Source organism: Centroberyx gerrardi, chromosome 14, assembly GCF_048128805.1.
Source record: "Centroberyx gerrardi isolate f3 chromosome 14, fCenGer3.hap1.cur.20231027, whole genome shotgun sequence".
NCBI classification, from domain to species: domain Eukaryota; kingdom Metazoa; phylum Chordata; class Actinopteri; order Beryciformes; family Berycidae; genus Centroberyx; species Centroberyx gerrardi.
The window spans coordinates 9,476,864-9,503,019 of NC_136010.1; the positions used below are offsets into that span (position 1 = coordinate 9,476,864).

A 26,156-nucleotide genomic window follows, 5' to 3' on the forward strand; every position below is an offset into this window, starting at 1 on the left:
CATACCACGAGTAGAGAGGCAACCATCATCCGTCCCAACAACACTCTTGTCGCTTCCTCGCTCGTCTGTTTACGTGTCCAAATGAAAAATAGAGGGAGAGCTGTGATGTTAACATTTTGGAGAGAGAGCAGGGTTTGCTGGATTTGAAACACAGCTGACTCCTGGCACGGGTGGACGAGGATAATCTACATGGTGAGACCGTGTGTGCCGGGCTGTGCTGCGCCAAGCCAAGCCATCTACTGATCAGCTCTCAGTCTGCGCCACCAGCAGCGTAAATACAGATGGAATGAACAGTGGCCAGGACTGCACCACTGATTGTGTAGAACTGTATATATATCGATTTATGCTGCGATTGAATTCAAACAATAATGGAATATCTGCAATACTGAACATTTCATTTCATTTAGATCCACACATCTTGACTATTTTCAACTACAGTAGGCATTTTAAGACGCAAAAAATGCAGTAAAATAATTTTATTACAATCATGATTAATATTTGCGATCACAATATCCAGCAAAATAATCGTAATCATCATTTCAGCCATAATTGTGCAGCTTAAATAGAGATCATCAGTACTTAGACCCACTTCAAACACTCTGGCCTGAACTATGAGGAGGAGGAGGAGGAGGAGGAGGAGGAGGATAGTCCACCATGTTTCTAGTAAGGAGACGAATATGCTCATATATATCAGGCCCTCTATGATATAAAACCATTTATTATCCACTATGGTGTGCACTGTATTTTCTGTGCCGGCCTTGTGACTGAATTTCCCTCTGGACAATAAATGGTATCGTATAGTAAAGGTAAAGCCTTGATAGGGCCCTCATCCCTTTGCATAAAAACGTCTGTGGATAATCTGTCGACTGTCTTTCAGAAGGGAACAGGAATCATTTCAAATCAACCTCAAGGCAATGTGTTAAGATTCATACATTTACTGTGAAATCACTTATTCAACAGTGTGACGCCGTCAAAAAACCTGACAAACGCTCCAGCTAGAAACGCCTGCACTCCTCTTTCATATAGCTACAAAAGACAGAGTAAAATATTGACCCATTCGCAGGGGCACAAAAACAAAAGCCCCTTTATGGCAGCCCAGATCTTTTATTGAAACCTAACCTATACAGTTTGACCTATTAACCGTGCTGAAATACTTCCTGTGAGAATTTGAGGGCCACAATAGGTCGTGGTAATCCTGAGATTCAATGGGACGCCCACACACTCTCTCTCTCCCTCTGTGTCACTGCTGTGACGTCTCTTCTTTATAGGGAAAAAAAACATTGTGTCTCGCCAAAAGCTTTGCACGTGTCTAGCTACTGTATAACCTTCACTACCGGCGCAGACCTAACCAGATAAGATGACGGCAGCGTGTTCACAGGCTACTGGTCGCACTAGGCCAACCAGAGAAACACACCACAGCTGCCCAGACTGCAGCAGCGTCACCACAGCAGATGATCAGTCTGTGATTATCAGATGAAGCCTGATAATGCCTGGGAACCTCTCAGGGCTTGTTGTGTAATGACGGTGACACAGCCAGGCGTTCAGGCATCCATTCAGCTCATATCTAGCATTTGTTGGCAGACAGCAAGACATCGTGTTTGTTTCTTACATGTAAAGCTTACTAATGTAGCGATGTACACATGACATTTGTGATGCGTCATATAAGGGACAATATCCCATGTATTTCAATAGACCTACGTGTTGATGGATGGCATTGGATTGAGGGAGTTCAGTGCATGAAAATATCACAACCCAGTCAGTCAAAAAAGCTTAAACTAGTTGAACTTTTGATGGAGCGCAGGCAAAGGTCATCCATTAAAGAACATCATGAGCCAATGAAATTTGTACAGACTGCTTCAAAAGGTTTCGGACCCGCCCACAACGCAGCCGAGGTGGTTTCAATGCAGACTTGTCTGTGAATGTGACAGATGCCAAATGTCCCATGTGAACGCCACCTAAGACTTACACTGCAGTGCAGCTGTAATGCAATTACTGTATTGCCACTATTTTATTACCAGCTGACTTCACTTGGGTGATTTCAGATTACATTATGATGTGGTAAAGCATACTAACTACTAAGCTACCACACCATATACAAACCAGGGCAGTCTCTCTCCCCACAGTGCTAAACTGTAAAAGCCATCAGATATTAAATGTTACCATGATGGTACACACATGGCGTGTATGGTACATTATAAACAATAGGATATTATGAAATATTTGATTCTGAGTGGCTGGGCAGTGCAGATTAATTCTGTTTAAAAAGAATAACCAGACACCTCTGGCGCAAATGCTTGATAACCTAGAACCATGAATTAATTAGAATTAATGGCAAAACTGCAAATCGCAGGAACTAGGGACTAAACAAAGCCTCTTTGTTGACAGGTTGTTAATAATATTTGTCCCATTAGCTGCAATAGTAATATTTCCATTGCATAAAAATCCCATGTTAATTAAGGAAAGGGGGTGACTGTGTTCCAGTCAGACCTTCAGGTGCTACCTGGGAAATTGGTCTTGCTAACAAAAAAAATGTTTGAAATGTAAATAGCTGAAAATAAGAAAACAAAAATACAACAAAAATCAGCAAAACACTCTTCCAAACACACTTCCACCCACTTCCCACATACACACCGCCTTAAGAGTGTGTGAACACTGAGGTAAACTATGACTGGTTGTCAAACTCAAACTCTGGACTGCTATCAGGCTATTCAAAATTCCTCTGCTGCCCAAAAGCAGATTTTCCCCAGTAAACAGGTGTGCTTTCAACAAAAACCACCACAGGGCCCCTTCAGTTCAGAGAGCTGCTTCATCACACTGATGTCAGACAGAAATATCCACCAGAAACAAACAAAAACCAGAAAACCGGTGGAAGGTATTTGACGCATGCAAATTTGAGTCAAGGAAACGACTTCCATTGTGCTGATGAGTGGCTCTCTTAACTCTATGGACCAGGAAGTAATCAACGGACAATCAGCTCACGGTCTGAGACAGTGGACACACTTCTCTGTTTGCCTCGCCTGCCAAGGTCCTACGCTTGTTGACGCAGGCCGTCTCCGCCACAGAGCGGCGACTGTTCTAGGAGGCCTTGAAGACCCTTAAGGAAAGCCCGGACCCCAGGGCCTCCGCTGCCTAAACATCCCGCTCACACAGGACGGCCTCTCAGTTTCCCTACCAGGCAACAACATTTGTTTGTCCTCTACGCAATCACAACCGCCCAACCAAACGAACACCCCCCCCCTGCGCCCCGACAACCGGAGTGGCTCCTCTGAAGAGGGGGTTGGGAGCCGCAGAGCCTTGAATGCAACTCAATCACCTCTCTGTGTGAACGGCACAAAAGGTCCAGTGAGAGCGAGGGAGTGAGAGTGAGACGCCCAGAGCTCGGCACAGGCGCTCGAGTGTAGCCGACCTGTGGCTCTGGGACTGCAGGTAATGTGCTCTCTGGTTACCTGTTTCACATGGAGCCTGAATTTTAATGCGCACACACACACACACACACACACACACACACACACACATATATCGCTCCGCAGGGCCATATTTCTCCCGGTAACAATGGAGCTCTAGGGAGGAGGCCGGGGTGCCAGATAAGCAGCAGATCTGCCTTATGGCTTGAATTAAAACCTGCAAACTCCGGTTTATATTACACTCTCTCAGTAAAATAACACAATACAAGATATGCATCAGTGGCTATTGCTTTCACAGTTAAGATGTTAAATTTCAATGCTGGCATCTTATCGAGAAGATGGGAGTCGATTTTCTTTTCTTTTCACAGCGGTGTCTATTCCATGCTATGGGCTTTTGGATGCTTTATTGCAATATATCTCCACTGGTCTGACCTTATTGCAGGAGTCAATGCAGCTTCTGTAACGTCACGTCATCAAAAATGTTTACTTAACCATTGTTTTCATTTTGATCATTATACAATATTTGGACACACTAATTAAAAGCCTTGGCATTCTTGTTACTTTCTAAAATTGCTGTTTTGACAATTCCATCTTGCCGTGCGTTGGCAGTCCCACTGTATCATACCAAGAGCGAGGGCTCATGGGAATGTAGACTCCCTTCTCGCCGCCGGACACAACCGCCCAGCCAGCTGACTGACTGAGACGCACAACTTAATATTCACAATTGAATGACCCATTCTTGACAGTTCACTGACTCCATTCAGCCGCCGAAGGGACCAATGAGAGGAAAGTCACCACCGGCCCAAATTGAAGCCACTATTCTCAGAAAGCCCAATCTTTCTGGCGCTTAAGTGGCAAATTACCGAACTGAAATGCTTCAACAACTTAGCACTTTCAGAGGATTATCTCATATACACATTCTTGAGGGGCTCGAGTCGCGATCCGGCTAACAGTGACCACATTGTGACGTGCTCGCTCAAACTCCCGGCCCCGAAGTCTGGGCCGAAAAGCTCTTTGTTCCACTGTGAATTCTATGAATAAATGAGGCAAAAATTCAAGAGTTAACTAAGAAACAGAGCCTCTGTGCAGGGCAAGTAAACTGTTATTCAGGCCAAATATAGGGAAACACTTTGGTAACAGTTTAGATTTACAATGTGATACTCAGCTGAAGCGGTATTCAATTTGTAATCCCATTGTTAGCAAGGGTTTCCTTCACCACAGCTGTATTTACTGACTGATCATGTTTGGGCCGTGAATCCCGCTGGTGACAAGACACTTTTTGAATGCGTGAAGCAAATCACTAAATGTCAAATGCAATGGGCTCCATCAATCAAAACCACCTAGAGTAACGCACTGGAGACAGCTGACACTTTCTTTGTCGTTTCCCAGCTGAAAAAGAACTGACATCTTCAAAGTGAAACATCTGCACTGTATTGTAACAGGACAACAAGTATCACGTCTTCCCTCATTGGTCATCGCCCCAAGTTGATATTTAATGATGTTGTTTGTGAGGAAAAACAAGGCTGTAAACCGACCCTGAATGATGGCATGCAATAGTGCTACTAGAACAGCATGGGAGAGGCGAACAATGTGGCTATTGTCAGCTGTGCGCATCCACATAGTTTTCATTTACCATAATACAGCAAGACATGAGATGTGCTACACTGCATTCGTCACACAGCTTGTTGGTGGCTTAAAGCCTAAAAAGAGAAATCTGAGCGTCTTGTACAAACCACAGAAAATGTGAGATCATTTGCCCGGAGTCTACTGGGCCTCTGATGGTGGCCCACCTGCCTTTTGGCTTCTGGGGATGCACCAAACATTAGACTTACTTTTTATGAGAATTTTTACATTAAGGTTCCACTGATATGGGTTTTTACAATAATTGTAAATTGGCCGATAGCCACATATTGTGTGCCAACACTCAATATCTTTGAATATCTTTGCTTTCCAATATCTTTTTTTCATTTTCATGCCAAAAAATGACATGTGTTCAGTGTGTCCCCCCAGAATTTTACTCTTGTCAGGGTGGAAAAGACTCTGAAACAACATTTAGACCATCAAGTGACACTAAAGCTCTTTAATTGAAACCCAGACTGATGAAATTCCTTCAGGGTTAGCAGCTCTTTAAGGCAGAGTAACCCACTGCACATATTCAACAGTAGGGGAAACTGGGATAAAATAAAGAATTAACTTACACAAAACATTACAGCACAAGTAAATCAATAAATGTGTTAAGAAAATGAAATTGCAGGTTTTAGAAACTGTGTTTATGTGGCTTTGTTCAGGGAGGAACCTCCATTATGTTTGAGGTAGACCGCATGACCGATATCCAATATTCAGTATAAGGCAAACACCGACCTGATATATCGGTCCAACCCTTAACAGACATGCAATTTTCTATGGATCGATGTGAATTTCTCTAATGAATGTAAGACCAAGCAAGACGCCTGAGTAATCAGAAGGAACCCTTACACATGATCTATACTTAATCCCAGCCCTGTGAAGAGAGAGCATATGTTAACTCCCTTCCACAAAAAGCAGGCTATCCAATTTGTTCGACTAGAATTTGTTAATGCGATGATGAATGAGCCCAGTAAACTTCCCAGCAGCCAGCTTTCCCTTTGTCTGGGTCTGTGTGTGTGTGTGTGTGTGTGTACACAGAAAAAAGCCCATGCATCTCAGGCCCGAGCAGCGCTGATGTTTGACTCAGAGGAATATGGGGACATCCAGCAGCTGCTCATGGCAACAGAATAAGAAATAGATTACATGAGTGTAACTGAGACCTTGGAAACAAGTGAGGAACACAATGCACGACTGGAGAAATTGGATATAAGACGCTCAGGAATTGCTTACAAGGTGCCTTAGAAAACATTTACACTGGTAGACAACAATATATATACGTGTTAAATGTCTACTTAGATGCTTGGACAGCCTGCCTCAGATGATACAAAATGTCCCAGTTTTACCCACACTGACATTCCCCTGCTGGCAGTGTAAGGAACCATATATCTTGGATGTGCTTTAAAAATGTATTTTCAACAGATCCATCAAGGTTTGTTGTTTCTCCCCATGTAATTAGTGACAAATGTTCAGTGTAGGCGAATAACTGAGAACCTCGATATCCTCGCCAAAGCTGGTAAATTCCCCTGAATGTGCTGCAGCTCTACCTCGGTCTGTTTCTATAGTGATAACAGAACATCAAGGCAGGCACGACTTGAGGGAAAAAAGCCTGGAAAAAGGTGTTTGAAAGCCACGGATGATGATGATACAGCAGGACCGCTGCATGGGACTGCTGCGGGGGGGGGGGGGGGGGGTATATGAAAGAGAATCAACATGAAACGGGAGAAGAGGCCACGAAAACAGAGAGCTGGGGCTACAGGTGCGGAGGTGGAGCACAAAACAGGCGACTGACCTTTAGACAATAAAAGATAAGCCAACACCAAGATTGGGATTTCACTGGTCCCTTAGCTGATAAGAGCAGGGAAGTCAAGCAGGTGCACTATGCAAACACACACACACACACACACACACACAGGGGGAGTCTGACACACTCCCTAACTGCTTGGACCCATTTCCATTTGACGGATGCAACTGAAAATCAAGTTATTGCTTTACAAAAGGCAGCCTCCCATTGCCATGCATTCTCAGCTGCTTGACATGGCAACAGGCTTAAAAGATGGCTGAATTATGAGCCACGGGATTGCACAATCCTTCTGGCTACCTATTCTTTTAGTGGCCGCATATAAAATGGGTGTGCCATTAGACATTGACCAATCCAGTGACTAATATGCACCTGCCTTTATGCAACTTGAGACCAGAAAACTCACACTGAGGGGGGGGGGGGGGGATAACATGAATATTCAGGCTGTAAATCCATGCTATGAGGGTTTTCATCTCACACTGAGCTGCTGGAGGAGCTGGACCGCCCTGCAGCAGAGGAAGACATGTTCCTTCCCAGTGTGTGTCCATCAGTGACATTGCAGTGAGGAGGAGCAGCAGCAGCACTTTCGGCCCTCTGTCGTAAGTAGGCCCAGACCTACTAAGGGCTTTTACTAAGCCTGTGATCACAATACATGAATTTTTAAATCCACCCCGACAACACAGGGCTTGTGAAGAGGATCTGCAATGCGTAGCCAAACTGCGTCCTGGTGCGACCACGGCGCTGCCAAAGCCCCAAAGCATTTATTTAGGCCTACTAATGGCAGAATAAAACCTGTGTGGTTTAATAACACACATAAACTGAGAAAAATAAATAAATACCAACAGCCGCCTAAATTGTGATGTTTATTCAAGAAGACCGATGAGCCTGTGCAGCTCTTGGACAAAAGCCTAAAATGGGTTATGAGAGGAATAAAGGCAGCAGATAGAGGCAAGTTAAAAGGAAATCCTATGAAAGTCTCTGTATTGGGTCAAACATGTTTTTAAACCTAAAATAGACTGTTAATAAACGCCTGGAATAGACTGCCACCCAAAAATAGACTGAATGCAGATGATAGAGGGGGTCGTTGCGTGGCCTTGATATTATCTATAAAGTAGTCTACTTCGGGTGTTTATCATATAAGACGCAATGTTACAAAGTAGTACTAATAATAGTAACAAAATAGCGTCTACTTGAGGCTAAAATAGATGCAGTGCCGCGGGATGCACTTGCCACCGGCGGGATACTTTCCATCCCTCCGCTGCGGCTTCAAAGCTGACCATCCCTGAGCAGGTTATTGAACACGCATCCCTTTGGAGCTCATACACACTACTTATCCTCACTGTCTGAGCCTAGAAATAACTACCGGGCTGCAGTGAAGCTTCAACTCCCACCCCATATTCCCAGACAATAAGGAAGCCTGTCTGACATGTAGGTAAGACAAATAAAACGAGATGAATCCCGGCCGAGGCTTAGTTACCTTTAGCTGCCTCCACCGCACATAATAGTCCGAGGACCAGTCCGACAACGGATGCAAATTGTTTATTCCCTCGGAACCGCATCCCGAATTCGAGTTAAAAAAAACACACGGGGTGGGTAAAAAAAAAAATAAACAACCTTCTTCTATTCCCGTCAGTCAGGTGGAATATTTGTCTAACAAGAAAAATAAAATCCAGAAGATGTGTTTCGGTAACCACGGTAGCTCTAAGATGGCCGTCGTCGCCACCGCCGCTCTGCTCTCCCCTTCAATCACCGCTCTCTCGCAGTTTTGCAGCTTGCTGCCTTCGCGTGCTGTGGGAAATTTGCAAATGAGAGTTGAGAAGCACATGAGCGACCGCTTTTCGATGATGATGTGACGTTTTGGAGGCGGGGATCGTAGAAGTGCTGACAACAATTGATGGTAAAAGTGGTGTTATTGTTTTTTTGTTTTTTTTACAATGTACTAATAAAAACATCAATTACATTAATTTTGTGCAATTTCTCCTCTTCATTCTGCAGAAAGCTCTGTGCCGCCCAGTGGTGTACTAGTCTCGTCCAGTGATTCTCAACCTTTTTCATATCAAGGACCCCTAATTTTATACACATTAGAGCCATGGACCCCCATTTGATGAGATTTGGTCTCTCTGACACAAATCTGAGAATATTTTTATTGTTAGATATGATTTTGTCCAGAATTCGATGACTATCTGTAGGTAGGGAGACAACAGTGAAAACTATGACCAAAACAGTCATTCTTCTACATTCTCTGTTAACTTCTTGTAAATTAAATAATGCTGAAGTTTAACAATTCATCCATTTGCTGTGGACCCCCTGGAACGCCCTCAAGGACCCCTGGTGGTCCCCAGACCCAACGTTGAGAGCCACTGGTCTAGTCTGAGGAGGTGGGCATACTGTGAAATTATAGGACCCCCAAAAAAGTCTGCTTTGTTATTACTTCAGACCCAAAGTATTCGAATGCATAGTCATATTTACGACTAAAGCCCAGGTGAAACTAGACGATTTTAATGCTGATTTTAAGCCTAATTGGAATCTGGGCTACTTGGGGTTGGGGAGGAACTCGGTCCGATGGTCGGCACAGAATATCCTGTAGTATGAACAGGCTCAAGACTGCCAACTTTGGCCATGTAGCCCAATGTGATTTTTCATGTGTGATTTTGTCAGGCGGAGTCCGGTCGGGCTCATCTAGTGTGAAGACAAGACTCACCAAACCTGAAATCTGAGCATGACACTGGCAACAGCCAATGGGAGTTTAGATACAGGAGGAAGAAAAAGAGAATGAATTGGAGGAGAAGTCACGTGTAACAACAACGCCCCGTCACATAGATAGTTTATACCGGCAAGATTCCCATCTCCACTATCTCCACTCTTGATAAGTTGCTATACAATTTCATTTGGAGAAATAAATCTCATATAAAATGGTATAAAATGGCAGCATGCCTGGATCAGTCCAAAGAAGAAGTCTTATACAAAATTCCTTGTCAGTGTTATTCTTGTAATAATGTCACTTCAAAATACATTTGTAGCCTAATGTAAATGCAAACTGTAGCTTCTGCCATGGAGCAAGAAACGATAAAACACCGATTTTGTAATTGTATTTACACTGAACTGTTCTGGACAAATGGGTAAAGGTTTTTGAATGACAGAATCGGGTAGCGTGTGATCCCTCGTCTTCATGTGTGACGCCCCCATCTTTGTCCCGTCGCCTGGTGTGAACAGCTTCCCAACCAAGCATTCAGTTTGAACTCCCCTAGGCGGACGAGACATGAACAGTCCTGTAGTGTGACCCGGGCTTGAAGAACTCAGAAGTAGGAGCTCACGAGGAGAACCTGAAGGCAGCGTGTATCTAACGAGACCAATGGCCAGTGACGTCAATACTGTTATTGTGGGAGCGCATGCAGCTAGTTTAGCACAGACGGCTAAACTAAGACCGAGGGCGGGGGCCAAATGCCTTCTGTTGCTACAAAGGGGTTGCAGCGGGCACAGAGTGATCATAATGTGAAGTGCATGGCTGAATTACCAGTAAGACACACAGGGCACATTGACTGGGCCCCGGGGCCAACAGGGACCCTGACAGTTCTGCGTTTGCATGTAGATACATTTGTAATTTAATTGTAAATTTGCACCCTCATACTAATTTGCATACTACTTTGGCTGTAGCCAGTGGTTGTAAGCAGTTTTTAGTATCATTTGGCAGTGTAGGGGGGCCAGAGGGCATGCTGGCCCTGAGGCGCTGGCAGGATAATCCAGGCATGTTAAAGTGGATGTTGTTGTAAGGACACAACATGACTAGAATGTGGCAAAATAGTATGTGTGAAATGAGCTTGCACACACACACACAAACACACACAAGCTGCACACACAGTGTTGCCTCGATCAGACACACTGCTTTCAATCATCCCTGCCCCGGCTGCCTGTGCCACAGACAAGTGATTCCAAAATGCTGTTTTATCCTCTACTCTAGTCCAGAGAGGCAAGGTGTGAATTGTAAATCTGAGGGAAACATCCATGCCGTGGTTTTTCCCAATGCTTACACCAGAGGAGGGATATTTATTTCAACAAGTCACTCATAGTGAGAGAGGCTTGTACAACATTCAATAAAAATGAGCAACATTTTGATCATTTATGAGTTAACCACCATCCTCACCCCTCACAACAACTTCAGACTGCTGTAGCAGGCATGGCGATGTGAGAATAGCAAGGCTGCGAATTGCAAATGTGGGTGGGGGTTGCTATCTAATCAACACCTTCAGATAAAGATAGCGCCCTTGAGGGGAAGAGGATGCGATGCAATCAGATAAAGAAAAATTACTTCAGAGCATGCGCATCACTTTTTTCATAATGCTGAGCAATCTCATACAATACGGCTCCTATACTCACACTCTTTCAGACACATTTCTACAGGACATGAATCTGTCTTTATATTCTTACAAACCAGTCTGGCTCTATTTAAACATGGAGAGATAATAGTCCTTGAAAATGAAAAGTGGGTTTTGAGTTGATATGGAGTGAACATGATATCTGGTATTTGTGCGGTTTAAAAAACGCTTTAGTGGCCTCACAACAGCTTCATATTTTTCAGCTTTGTGCAGGCAAGCTGGTAAGGCATGGCTACCATCCACACCAAGGGGCAACCTGCTGGCTCAGAAAGATGTGTACTACTACAACACAATGAGTTCAAATCCGACCTGGGACCTTTGCCGCATGTCATCCACCTCTCTTTCCTGTCTCTCTCTCTACTGTACACTATCAAATAAAAAGTGGAAATGGCCTAAAAAAAACAATCTTAAAAACCATCAGGACAAAAGAAGCACATACATAAATGTTGCGGTAAGAATAATGGCCAAACATGAGAGCTCAAGCCACATCTCAAGAGTTGCAATTATCACAGAAAAGAGTCCAGAGAATGGCCCCGGTTGTGTGAGGCCACAATTAAGTGATGGGTCTATAAACAGGGACGGTCTGTAGCCATCAGGCCAGCAGCAGAGCCGACGCACAATGCCCGTTTGTTTTCAGTTTGGCAAGACATGAAGTGGCCCCGGGGAGAAAGTGGAAGCCCCCCCACAGATGTCCAGGCCCGTGGGGAAAGGCAGGGGGACAGAGTGGCCATTGTCATTCCTCTGGGGGACAATGGCAGGCGATAGGAAGGCTCGGTGGATACGTGTGAGCCAGCAGCGAGCCATCAGAGAGGTGTTACTTCCTCTAGACCACGTCTCCCACCGCTGGGAGTGATCACTCTCTTCAGGGATCGTTGTCTTTGACAGCAGGCTTACTGGCAATCACTGTCGTTCTTCACTTTGTAGTTATAATGCATTGAGTCGCTTTTTTTGGTACGCATACATACATCTATAGGAGTTAATGAGCGTTTTCTCACCAGTCAGGGAAGCTGTCGTCTTCAACACTTTGTTACTTTCATTTTGAGTACCAAGTTTTAAACAAATCGTACTTCGAACACATCTATAAACAAGAAAATTTGATTATCTCAGTCTGGATCCTACTTTTCAAAAAGTTGCCTGTTTGCAATTATCAATATTGAGAGCTGGAGATAAATCCAAATATTGATGGCAGCACATTCTTAAGATAGCTAAGTTTGGTGGTTGAATGTTGTTGAATTTCAGTGAAAGTTAATGTGATGAAAAGTGAAAATCTTCAGCAAAAGGGAAATATTGTTTTAAGTAATAGTTATCTAAACAATGTATATAATTAGACACAGTTGAGACTTTGGGCTCCTCATTCACTCATGTTGCCTTTGCAGAGAGTGCACCCCATTATTGAGTTATCAGTATTAACAATACTGCTTTGCCGAGTGTAGAAATTGAGAGCAACCACCACCAATAGAAAACGTCCTCTTCATAAATGTCTTCTGAGCATAAAAAGAGCCCAGGGTTGCCATCCGTCTCAGAGACTGAGCTCCCCCTCTGGAGCCCCCAGACAAGGATTTGAGGATTAGATATACCGCATTATTAGGGTGATCGAAGGTCACGAACGCCTCACGGCTGTTCACAATATTCAACATCCTTCCCCTTCAATTTCCATCCTTCTGCCTCAGTTTTTATGCTCTGCGAAAGGCAAGTCAGTTGGAATATATCAAAAGAGAATTCACTGTGTGTCTGAGGGACAGAGGGAGGCTACGCTGGGGTTTGTCCGCCTCTCTGGTTTGTGTGTGTGTGTGTGTGTGTGTGTGTGTCAGACAAATTCAGTTACCGGCCATAGGAATCACCATTGCATTCTGTTGGAGACATTACTGTAGGCTGCAATCATGGTGGGTGGTTGGCAGCAGACGGAGCATGAAAAAGAGTGTGTTATCATGGGATTCAAAGCAGTCGTGACCATTAAACGCCGCAGCTCCTCGATACGCTCTTTCCTCTCGGGGGTCTGGACTGCAGCTTGTGTCTTTAACTTCTGCAGGATTCAGGGTTTCATTTTGCCTTCGCAGCATTCACAACATGTGGGAGCCCAATATGTTATGACAGGCACAGAGGATACTGGAGATAACTGCTTTTTTTTTTAGGGAATCCAGAGATTTAATGAGGTCCTTACATGTGATTTTACATTAATGATGCATACAGTGCAAATGACGACTTGTTTGTTAGTGTCATTGCTGAAAGGAACAGCATATTTTGAGAAAGTGGTCCAATATTTAAGTGGCCCAAGGGGGGGAGCTCATAAAAGTGATTTCAGAGGGTTTTAACGCTGCATGCCAATATGCCTTCATTTTTAATTCAGTCTACATTTTTTGTTGAAAGATTCATTTTCTATCTTTGCTTAAACACAGCGAGACTTGAAGCTTGTTTTTATGCCTCAATACAGACGTCCCTTTGACTTTGGTCATGAATACATTTTTGAAATCCTTTGGCTGGGGGATGAAATTAAATCTTGCTTGAGAAATTCCGTATCTCATCAAATTCTCTCAAAGGAAATATTTAAGCCACTGGGTCCGCATGTGCAGGAGTCTGGCAACATATCAAGCAGGGAGCCGAAGCCACGCACCTTTAAGCCATTCATACATTCTGGACGGGGAACATTTAAAACTTATCCTCGGTGATTGATTCCCCTCCGCTAAAGTTGCTGTCATTTATCTTACAGTCTGGGCTGTCGCTCAAGGTCATTTATTAACCGCCGAGGCTCCACCTCATGCTCCTCTCTCACTCTCGTCCTCGAAAAGTGCTGTCAGTTGTCTTTTTTTCTTTTATTCAAGCCCTCCGCATTCACCAGAAGCCAAATTATAATTCCTGTCAGTAATAGCGAGCAAGTTTTTGCAGTTCATCTCGTGAGATAGGAAATCTATTTATTACCGTGTTCGTGTTTTTTCATTTCCATATTGACGCTGCGCAGAATCATGTTTAGCTATTTTGGTTTGTGTACAAAGAGGTTGTTGCAGGCAATCTGTGTTTTGATAAAGTCTGATGCAGAGGTTTGGTCTGACAGCCATGATTTATATTCTACACCGTAAATACACTTTATTTTTTTCAGTCGCAAACTTCTTATCAAGCCTCTTTTCAAAGTATAGATTTGCGCTGAAGCCCTGCTATTATGTTTTGACACTCTTTTTGCTGTGGAGTAGCTCTTGGATATTCTGTGGCCCTCTTCATAGTCAACAGCTAGTAGTTTCAGCTGTCTCAGACCCCATTGTTACTGATATGAGGGCCAGGACACTAAAACACATGGCAGGAGTGAGTGGGTATCTGACAGATGGAGGCTTGATCACCTCACAGAATACCTCAGTCTCTTCCATAGAGCTTTCCACACAAGCTCAAAGACCCTGAAGATTAGGCTTTTCAGCCGGCACCTTGGAGCACATCCATATTCATGAGAGTCACGTATTAATCTGGAATGTTTTACCCCTGATATCAGCTGTCATATAGGTTTGATTTGATTTGCATTCATTGTGCACATCCTGAACAGGTTATGAAATCGAAATCCATGCGTGAAAATAGTTGGCGCTTGTCCTTCTCTGTGCCGGGAATTCCTCCAGATGGGCACCGAGTTGCTGAGGGGGTGTGTGGGGGAGCGGAGTGGGTGCCATGTTTTTGATCTTCTCGTTTTTAAGACCTTGACCTCTGACCCCGCACAGAAGGTCACCTCTGACATGCCATAGGGAGAGTTCATACCGGGGGTCAAGCCGGAGTCAAACTCTCACCTCCTTGGCTTTATTGCCTCGGAGAGGTTGGGGGCGGGGGCACTGACATGGCTGTCACATCGTGTCTAATCAGTCATCTGCGATGGGCATGGCCTCTCGGGTCCCTGGAGACGCCCAGTTGGAACCTTGAAATTTAGGGTCCCGATGGCAGCTGAATATAGACATGTTGGACACTGGAAATGTAAAGGTACTGCTATAAAATCTAGATGAAGTACTTGGTATAGAAGATAGCTGTATATGCATACACATCAATCTCTGCAAATCTCTCTCTGTCTTTATCTTTAAATAAGCATGCTAGTGGACACACACACACACACACACACACACACACAAGCTTGCATTCGCACACCCACGCTCCGGATAAAGCTAATAACCCAGGCGCAGACCCCAGACACATTGCCCACCCATAGTAACAACCCCCAAGTTGACACAAGTCTGTGATTAAAATCTGCGTCCTTGTGTTTGTCTATGGGAAAACCTGCTGTCCAGACAGCGGAAGTGAGCAGTCTGTTCCCTCATTACCCTTGACGGAGGCTCATATGGCGAGTGGGTGATATTAAAGTGGAGGAGGTGAAAATGGCTTGGAGCCAGTCCACACTCCATCCTCTCTGCTCGCTCTGTGTTGCAGGGGTTGTGGGAAGCATCCCGACGCTGAAACCTGTACAGAAAGAATATTTAAATACGGTAAATTATATACTAACAAATCATACAATAGCTCAGCATTCAAACCGATTGAGGTGTGCCCTGTTAATCATGTCGGATATTCAGGCAGGCTCTAAAGGAGACACATCACTTGCAAGATTAAATCAAGCTCTACTCATTTTCTTTCACGTATTTAAGTAGGATTCAACTACTGTTTTGCCCAAGTTTAATCTGAGGCCTAAAAGCCTAAGTATTCCCCTCTGACCATTTTGAGTTCAATTCGGTCTAATGATGGTTATTTGTGCTCTTCCTCCTTGAAACCAGCGTCTGATCCCCTCCTGTGATATGAAGCTGGAGGTTAGAGCAAGCTGAACCCTGGCCTCTCTCTCTCTCTCTCTCTCTCTCTCTCTCTCTTTATCTTTCCCTCCCTCCCTCTTTCTCTCTCTCCCAGACATTAAGGGAGTAAATCACACAGACATATCAGGGTTATCAGGGTTTCTGCAGTCAGCCTGGTTATTGTGCCTCAGGTCCCATTACGGTTTGTTTCTGCTCTGCTCCCTGGCTGCTCATAATTATGTTGTTAGACGGCCATTAACCGAGATCAGCGGTTGTTAACAGGCCGGGTCAGCGCTGCAGACGAGGGCTAACTGAAGTACTGCCGGTCACATATAAGTTCATGATCCGCCCATCGACAAACGCTTGAGCAACCGGAAATGACTTTGCACTTTGATGAACTATGACAAATTATGCTAGAGCTTGCCACATGCTATACTTTTTAGATGTCTTGTATTTAATTTGAAAAGGTCTCCTGCTATGCTGGGCAAAATCAGCTAATCAGAACTGGGTGATGCTCAGGATGCTGAATCTTATGCATCCATTTGGTTAATTACGTGATTCATTGTGGGTCTGAATAGATTTTGTTGAGCTTGCCTTTTCCTTAAAAACTCTGAATTGCATCCAAATTAGGCTACATGTGATGCTTTTACTGAATATTACATAGTGCACTTCTATACATTGTGGGATTTATTCAAAACAAAACCTCTGTCCCGGGACATAAATACATATAAATAAGTTCTATGAGTTGCCATACATATTGTGATGTACTGAATATTACAGTGGGCTGTTTATATAATATGTATGTGTGTGTGTGTGTGTGTGTGTGTGCGAACTCATAGAAGCACACTACATGTAATATTCAGCAATTACATCACTGTACACGTCAACTCATATATGTATTCAAATATTCAGGACAGAGGTTTTGTGTGAATAAATCCCATGGTGCATTAGTGTTGGGATCCCCTGTGACCTCACGTGATGAGGAAGCAGCAGATTTTGGCTGGTGCATGTTAATGGAGGATTAAGGTATTATTGAGTTAAAGGGCCTTCTCTCTCTCTCTCTCTCTCTCTCTCTCTCTGGTTGTTTGTCGAAGGGTTTAACATTCCACTTTGCTTCTGCTTTCTGCACCAGCATCCTTCTCTCTCTCTCTCTCTCTCTCTCTCTCTCTCTCTCTCGCTCTCTCTCTCCACATGACCTTTTAATTATTGATTTTCGACTAGCTATGGCTCATCTCTCCTCTCATCTCTCTCCTCCTTTCCCTCGCACACTGCGGCTCTCGATCTTTTTTTCTCTCTTGCCCTTTTTTCCTCCAACACAAAACCACAAACAGCCACATGCACGCACGCACACACACACACACACACGTACGCACACACACACACACACACACACACACACACACACACACGCACACACACCCTCCTTCTCATTCTCTTGCACTCCCTCTCTCCCCTCCTCTCTCTCTATCTCTCTGTCTCCCTGACTGTCCGCATATTAAAAAGCCTTGTGGTGGCTGCTGGCTGCTGGCTGCAGTGTCAGCAGGGGGAACGGGGAAGGTAATTCATACCCGGTTGTCACCCAGGCTGGAAGTGAGTGAGCGCTCCTCTTCCCCGAGGAGACAGTGAGAAATGAGCCCAGCAGAGGAGCTCCCAGCCATCCATAATCTCGCACCCCTCTCCGCTCTAACGACAACCTCACACACTCTCATTAAACACCACGACGGCGGCCGCATGCTCTTTGCGCCGTCATATTTGCACAGGAGCTCCAGTTGGAGCTCAGATGGAGATGAATGGGGATCTCTCAGCGCGCGTCTCTCCCCGCAGAGCGCACACCCGCAGCTATAGGTGTGAATGAATAATATTATTTGGACAAAACCACACATCATTTCGCTGAGGAGATAATGCATCAGCCCCTCTCAGTGAGATGCGGCTCCTGCTCAGGGAAGGCAGTAAGGAAAAGGCTGTTTGTGGAAAGCCCTCGTCATGCTCACACCCAGGATGGGAGTGTGTATGTGTGTGTGTGTGTGGGTGAGTGTGTTTTCCATACAGCAGCAGTCCAGCCATGAGGGACTGTACTGTAAATAGGCTGTCATAACTCCCTCTGGGGCTCTGTCAGGAAACCAAGGAGCACTGACACACACACACACACACACACACACACACACACACACACACACACACAGATACAAATACACAGATATATGCACTCGCAGAAATAAGCAGACACTCACATGCGCATAAATAACGCTGTTGTCAGATGAAAGCCTTATATCTCCAAAAAAATCCTTTTCAGGAACTAAGAACAATAGCCTTGTTTTTAGATTGACGGCCAGGCATTTTTGAGTTTATCTAATTGGTTTTGAAAAGATTTTCATGAACTCAAGATGTGTATCATTTTATTACTGTAACCCACAGCGGACCATGTAATCCTTCAGTTGAAGTTAAAACACAAAAATCACCAAAATTAAGAATGAGGTAGGAGGTTTTCACCCAACAGCAACGATATGCACACACGTGACCACACAGACACAAATACAAATACACAGGTGTACACACACACACACACACACACACACACACGTTTATATATTACTGTACTTGTGAGGACCTCCATTAACTACATTCATTCCCTAACCCTTAACCCCTAACCTAAACCTGATCTCAATTCTCACCCTAACCCTAAAAAAATCCCCTTAAAGAACTGAGGATTTTCCTCATTTTTCCATCCTTGTGAGGACATTTGGTCCTCATAAGTACAGAAGCACCAACTCACACACATTAATGCCAGCCAGACCGCTGCCAGGATACTCACACAGTTCAAAATAGGCATTTACGTACACCCGCCCCCAAAAATGCTCCCAGCTCCATTCCTCCTCTCTGCGTTGCCCCCAAGATAATTCTGTCCTGGGTATTCTAGGAATCCGTCTCAGGATAAGATAATCCTGGGACAGCTGCTCTCTAATTTTAAGTGGAGGGCCTGAGGATACGGGTGTCATACAGGGAGCCAAGAGCCGGCGGATGTTCAAGTCGGTTAAAAAAAAAAAAAGAAGCTGCACGGTGCTTGTGTGAAATATAATATATGGGAGAATTTCACTTCATTGGCTTTTTTTGACACAGTGTTCCCACGGGCCCGAGAGGTCAGCAGCAGACCTCGGGGCAGAAAGTGAACGGACAGTCAACTCATGATTCACTCTGACAACTTCATCCACTGTTGCTATAGCAACAGCACCTGCAGACCTGCAGACAGATGAAAGCGCACGTGGTGACACCTCAGAAACACCTCCTATGTGCTGTGAGTGGGATTCGAGCATGTGTGTGTGTGTGTGTGTGTGTGTGTGTGAGGTGATTGTCAAGTGAGCGCATACATAGCTAATAGGTCGGTAAACATACATCTGTTTAATGACTATGCATGTGTGTCTGTATGTGTATGTGTGTGTGTGTGTGTGGTTGGCTGTGGACTGCATAGGAAGATATTCCCCAATCCAGATCAAAGATGGACCAAATTGCATTTAAAGTCCTCCTATTGATCATCAACATATGCTAATAATATAGTATGTGATATAATCCATGTTAAATAAGCCATATTGTGTTTATATTGAGTATTAATTATATTGATTATTGTTTATGGTATACATGTCTATGTCATGTAATGTATACTTTTTATTGTGTTATGTCATGTTAAAAACTTTACAAAAGCTCAATAAAAATAATGTTCAAAACCCCAAAAAACACCATCATCATCCTATTGAATTTGTTGTTTTTACCTCTATCTCTATGATGTATTTCTAAGATAAATGCATTGGATTAATTACTTTGCAGTGGACTGAAATGCTTCGGCAATGTTAGTTCTCTTCCATTCACGCCAATAAATCTTACAGGAATTGGTATTGGCATTTGCATTTGCACGTTCTAACATGCAGGTCAAACAGGGCGGCGTAGTGAGTAAAGAGACCGCTCTTCAACCTGCGTTCAAGTCCCCGTGTCGGCAAACGCCCGCCAGGCTGAAGGGTCTTTGAGAGAGAAACTGACTTCCTGCTGGTCTGCAGCCGACCCCGACCTCTGCTGCCTGCGGAGGAGGGCAAATGAAAAGACAATTTCCCTCTGGGGATCAATAAAGAATCACATTAAGATATCAGCAAGAGCTAAGCAGCAATATTCAGAGGAGAAGGAAAATGGGTGCTACCATTGGATACTCTTACACTGTTATATATCGTCAATCTGTCATGTTCAGTGCATTCCAGGAGTGAAGTGTTATAGTTTGCATATTTGGTGTATCCATTTTCCTTCAACCTGACTCGTCTACTTTTACTTCAGTTTGTGATTTCCTACAAGTAGGTATAGGTGTAGGTGGAGAGAGCGTTAACAGTAACAGTGGAGCAAGAGGTTTTCCAGCTGAGAAAAATGCGTCTCTTAAGCTCTTGCTATTTGAATCTAAGTGGCTGACAACAAAAACTGACACTTACCGTTGATGTTTTAGATAGCTGTAAATGTTCTGCTATCAAACTCCATTGTAGCTGCGATGGAAATATCTCAGCATGACATTGCATCATCTACATTTGGCCAGTTATCCACGGAAATGAGAAAATGCATCACCAAACAACAAAATGGGCCCAGAAATGCAAGGTATATTGCAATAGCATTTTTTTTAACAGTGTTAAAGTGGTTTAGAATGGATTTTTCCTTTAATATGGTTTGTAATATGGTATGTTGTTGGTGCAGACACCAGCCTCATGATGAGCTAACATGATGCTCACAACGTGCTGGGTAAATTCCATCTCAAGACAGTCAATGCTTCAACCATAGTCATGATTTGCATTATTTCCAATCCAGTAATTACCTTTGCCTCCTCGACTCGGCTCAGATCGGCTTGACCCCTGGGCCGAGCACGGTCAGTATTATTTCCTGTAGGTCAGCAGTGTCTTCCTTGGCTGCACAGTGAGCCAGGACTTACAGTGTCAGAGCCGGCGTCAGGGTCCTATAGGCTACCGACAGACGGTGGTAGTGGTGTGATGGATGTTTCCTCTGCCAGCTCCTGCTGAGAACGCTGAGTCATTCTACGCATTCCCAGCATTCAGCGGGACACTGCACTGGCTTCACTGCTCCAATTATTTATCTTGGGTCAAAGTCCACAAATAGCTCAACCCAGTGGGTCACAATACCTGGCTTTATCCTGTCTTAATGGTCTGAGTGCAAGTAATAGGATTTGGTCTTTTGACATGTCTTGGATGAATAGGGTTTAAATTGAGGAAATGTTGGAACTGCAGTACAAATAGACCAAGATTTGTTCCCCTTTCGAAACATATTGAGTTTGTGTTTTTGCTCTATAGACTTCATCATCTGCTGAAAAGAAAAGAGAGTAATAAATACATCTTTGAACTTGAGAGCTTAGTCCCTTTCATTATTCAATGCCAGAGCTTCTGCTGGCTGTGCATCTTTTTCCCCCTCCCCAACCTCCTCAGGGAGGAATTTTATCACTTTAAGGTTCTGCTTTTTGAAGTCCTCCCAGGACTGAGATTCCTCCTGCATCGGGTATATTAAGATGAGAAAGGAAGTTCGGAGAATTTTATCAGATAGCTCTTGGCCCCTTTTTTTATCAGAAGTCACTCTGGAAGAAAATAAAGTTGCAAAAAATGTATCTGAGCGTTCAGTGTTGAAAAGGACAAAACTTTATCAAAATGGCACATCACACAAGGGCATTCATATTGTGAATTCCTGTCAGGCTTTCAGGTTTGACGCACCAATGCAGTCAGCTCCACCACTTGTATTATTGTTGTAGTTGGATCCACTCTAAACATTGTCTGAGTATGCTCTTCCTGCAACAACAGCACATGTCACTCATGCACATTTCAGTCGACACGATGCATAGCTCTGGCCTGATCGCACAGCCAGAATCTCTTTGTTATGACAGCCAGTTATAGGTCGTCTCGTTAGTTCAAGGCTGGAGTGGAAACTTGTGCGTCTGATTCATAAATAGTAATATATTTATAACAGGTCACACTTGGCCTGCTTATATTTGCACACAATGTAGTCTATGACATTTCCAGTAGACCTGGCTTGGTCCTTTGGGGACGCATTGATTCTCTTTATGGAAACTGGTTCGCACATGGGCAGAACTAGAGATAGACTGGAGCCTATTATAATTATAGCTCAAGCCGAGATTTCTAATTTTCACTTTCATTTTCTGTAGATAATTAATCTGCTTTATTACAATAGATATGAGACTATTATTCCAAATCTGACAGCCTATCTAAGTCACAGATTACTCTCACAACCAATCAGCACACTCAGAAATCCTGATCAGGCACTTTTTACTCTGAGTTTTGCTCACAATCACAACCGGAAATCACCTCCAGGTTCTGTCAGATAACATGTAGGGAGAAGAAAGCAGCACAAATTCAGGAGATGTGCTCTCAACCAAGAGACTGAACACATCTCTACATTCTTCCCACAATATTCTCCTCTTCACATAGAAAGTGCCTCTATGTGAAAACCAGAGATGACATCTCCATACATGTCTCCCACTCACAACTGTATCATGCACAGGAGCTTGATGATGGCAGTAAATCTCAAACAGTGGAAGGCACTAAGTGGAAATCCTGGGGGTGGACAGGTATGTTGATCCAAAGAGTATATTGTGGAAATAAGCTTCTGTCAAAGACATATCGCAGTTAAGAAGAGCTTGAGCAGCTGGCTTGCTTTAGCACACCTTCAGAGGAGCAGTGTGCCATAATACTCAGGTGGGAAACAGAGCGGAAATAGTGTATCTTTGTTACAACTTCAAATACGCCCACTTAAGGCCGGCGGTGGATGGATTTAAAATGGGACCTGTGTTTTTTTTAAATCACAAAATGAGATGACTGTAACACAGGTGGAACCACAGGAGCAAACCCATGACCCCACAACAGCTAAACCAACATACGGCCCAGATTCAGAACAAGCAGGTGCAGCAGGAGCAAGTGCCTGTATCTGGTATCTAAAGGGTCTTTCATACCAAGGGGGCAGGTTTCACTTCAGCTTTGGGGGGGACCAGCAAATGACACTGACATACTATGGGCACAGTGGGAGCTTAAATCCGACTAAATTTCCCCTCAGTTCATCAGCAAGATTGAAACAGAAGATACAAATCGAAATGATGAGGGTATGGAGTATGAGAGAGAGAGTGAGGAGAATTACTGATCAATGTTAAATACAGTGAGCAATTGCTAAGCTGAATCACCCAATCTGAAGGGCAAACATTCCTCAAAATATGAAACATTTTAGTCTAATCTGTCTTTAGTAAATGATTAAGAAAGTCCATATGCTGGGTAAGAAAATGGACATAAAATAAGGCTTCTCTGGTGCGTTGATTTCAAACAGGCTTAATTCAAGAACCAAAAAAAGGGAAATCTGCACTCTCAAAAAGATATCTTGATTGATTTATTTTACATGTTCCAAATAAAAAATATGCAGCTTGGCAAACTGAAAAGACATCATTTCGCCCGTAGGCTTCGTCAGGTCATTGTCTAATTTGACACTGAAATGCATTAAAAGGAGTTTCATCAAACAACTAAGGGAAGGCCCAATCACAAAAATATGTTTTGGCCAAACTCAACTGTGCTTCTAAAAAGGGAGAGCGAGTAAAATACAGTATATGTGTTAGAGACAGTAATAATTGGAGGTGACAATTCATCCATCTCCTAATATTCAAAGGGACACGTCTCCGCCTCAACCCCAAATCTATGCCGATGCTATCAACTTCTTACAATCTTGTTCACCTACACCTAAACCCACAAAGAGTAGGCTGCAGCGAGAGTGTCATTTGTCCTTGTTAAATGTTAAATACCACATGGTCACTGAGACACGAGAAAAGCTCGGGATTTCATGGAGCAGGATGTGTTTTGTCAGCACAACCTGACTGCCTCAGGCTACAATTACTCTACTTCAAAAAAAAAAAAAAAAAAGTTTAATAGATACTTGCATTTGAAACACATGTCATGCTCTAACTAAAGCCCACAGCAGCAGCAGCAGCCAAGCTCTGTCCTCGTTGGTGCACTGCTAATCAGCTGTTCTGTTTCTGAAAAAAAAAAAAAAAAAACTCCGCAAAAATATGTCTCCTGTATTTTCTTTGTGAAAATATGAACGTAGGTACATATGAGGCATACTGCGCACATGGAAAAGATGGATCAAACTCGTGTCTGACGGATTTATAGATCAGAGAGGGAGACAAAAAAAAGCACAAAAAAAAAAAGAGAAATTTGAATGTCTGATGCATAAAGGGAGGTGAATTCCTGCAGTGAAAAAGGCTTTAGATGCTGCGAGTTGAGGGAACTGAGAGCAAATCTCATCTATTAGTCATGAGGTTTAGGGTGGACTAGAGTGTATCTGCAGAGCTTTGTGTGGGGCTGTGAGTAATTGTGCAGTGCTGCATCACTCCACAGCATGCGTCCTCTCCGCCAGCCTGACTCTCCTTTCTCTTTGGTGGATCCCTCCTGGCTTTGCTTAATAATGTTGAGTCATAAGGTGGGAGGGAGAGGAGCCTCCCTCGCTTCTGGAGCTGCCATGCTTACGCTTTGAGCTCCGTCCTGCTTTGAAGATGAAAGGGGGAGCTGCTCATATTCATTTGGTCTGTAAAGTTATATCCTTCCTCTCAAATTTGTGGGGTGGAGTTATTTCAGCGCTGTGTTTCCCGAGTAGAAAATCACCTAGCTCCTCACAGTCTCTGCGCGATATACAGCTCCTTGGTGGGTAGTCAATCGTGTGTTTATTATGTGATGTTAAACAATGGGGGTTAAACAAGAGATGCGTGCCACAGAGCTGAATTATTAGGTGTGCATAGTTTCTATGCACACCATGATATGGAGGGAGTGATATATTTATCTTAAGTCTAGTGTGAAATGTGTCGTGCCTGAGTTCCCTCACTGAATACTTCATATTAAGTATTGATGCATTCGTTCCCACAGCCGTGCAACGCAATGCTGCCGAGATGATTTAGCTGATTCCCCTGTCAGCTAGTCTGTGAGTTTGTTTTGGACGGCTGAACCTCCGTCTACAGTAGGCTCGCATCCACTTTTTTGTATAAATGTCATGTCAATCATACTGTGGCACGGTAGCTCAATGTTTAGCACTGTCCTGTCACAGTAAGAAGGTCCTTCGTTCAATTTCCTCCCACAGTCCAAAAGAAAATGCAAGTCAGGTGGATTGGAGACTCTAAATTAAATATCGGTATGAATATGAGTGTGTTTGTCTATCTGTTAGCTCTGATGGACTGGCAACCTGTCTAGGGTGTTTCCCTGCCTTCTGCCCACTGCATGCTGGGACAGGTTCCAGCGTCCTGTGACCTTGACTAGGAATACGCAGGTAAAGGGAATGAATGAATCATGCTGCAGATTTCCTGCTGCACTTGTTCTTTCCATGCTTCCAGTTACATGGCTTCACACTTGTCCCCTCTCCATTTCCATCCTCCATCTCCAAATTCATCTAGAACAAGCAACTGTGGTATTAGACAATAAAGCTTTGTAATGGTTCTTCTATATATAACACTCATACCAGGGTCCACTGCCAATGCCTGAAGTTGGGAACTGGATATTCAAATTCACACACATACCGAAGTCAGTAAGTCACAGACATCTCTGCCATCTGTCTTATTATGAATGTTGACAAATGCTGGAGCTGAATCTGGACAATACAAACAGTACTAAGGCGACAATCTCCACCAGCAGAAACTATAAGGACATGTTGAATAACAAACCTTGAGTTCAAGTGCAGTTTCATCCTCCTGTTCTTCAACAAGCGTTGTTAGTGTGTGGACTCTCTCACCCTCACTCTCTGTCCTGGCACACTGTTGCATAACGTGACGCGATGCTGCTGGTGGTGGTTATCGGCCGGCCGGGGCAGAGATGTGCTGCTGTGTGCCGAGCTCTGGATCTGTTCTGTCTGACATCAGATAAACACAGCGTCCAGGCTCACGTGTACAGTGTGAACCGGGAGCTTATGGAGCGAGAGGGAGAGATGTGCTGCGCTCACATGCTGCGCTTTGTCTACATTACAGCCTTCAGCAGGCACTTGTTGGCCGCCATTACTCATCCATGTGTCTGGGAACTCATTAGGTTGGTGTTCAAGTATTAATAGAGCATCAAATCCGACTGCGGTATTTAACAATAAAGCTGTGTGTTTCTTCTATACACAACCTTCACACCAGGATCCACTACTGCTAATGCTTTAAGTTGGGATTTGAATA

At 43.9% G+C, this 26,156-nt stretch overlaps 2 protein-coding genes across 3 annotated transcripts in view; both read right to left on the reverse strand.

The window, feature by feature from the left end:
• clstn1 (calsyntenin 1) overlaps positions 1–8,539 on the reverse strand; it is a 41,278-nt gene extending 32,739 nt beyond the window's left edge. For both annotated transcript variants that reach the window (XM_071907398.2, XM_078288272.1), the window contains exon 1: positions 8,306–8,539. In XM_071907398.2, the coding sequence (XP_071763499.1) occupies positions 8,306–8,387 (82 nt within the window). In that variant the 5' untranslated portion in view covers positions 8,388–8,539. The remainder of the gene's footprint in view (positions 1–8,305) is intronic.
• The window catches only part of pik3cd (phosphatidylinositol-4,5-bisphosphate 3-kinase, catalytic subunit delta), a 103,104-nt gene that overhangs the window by 33,823 nt on the left and 43,125 nt on the right, over positions 1–26,156 (reverse strand). The window lies entirely within an intron of this gene.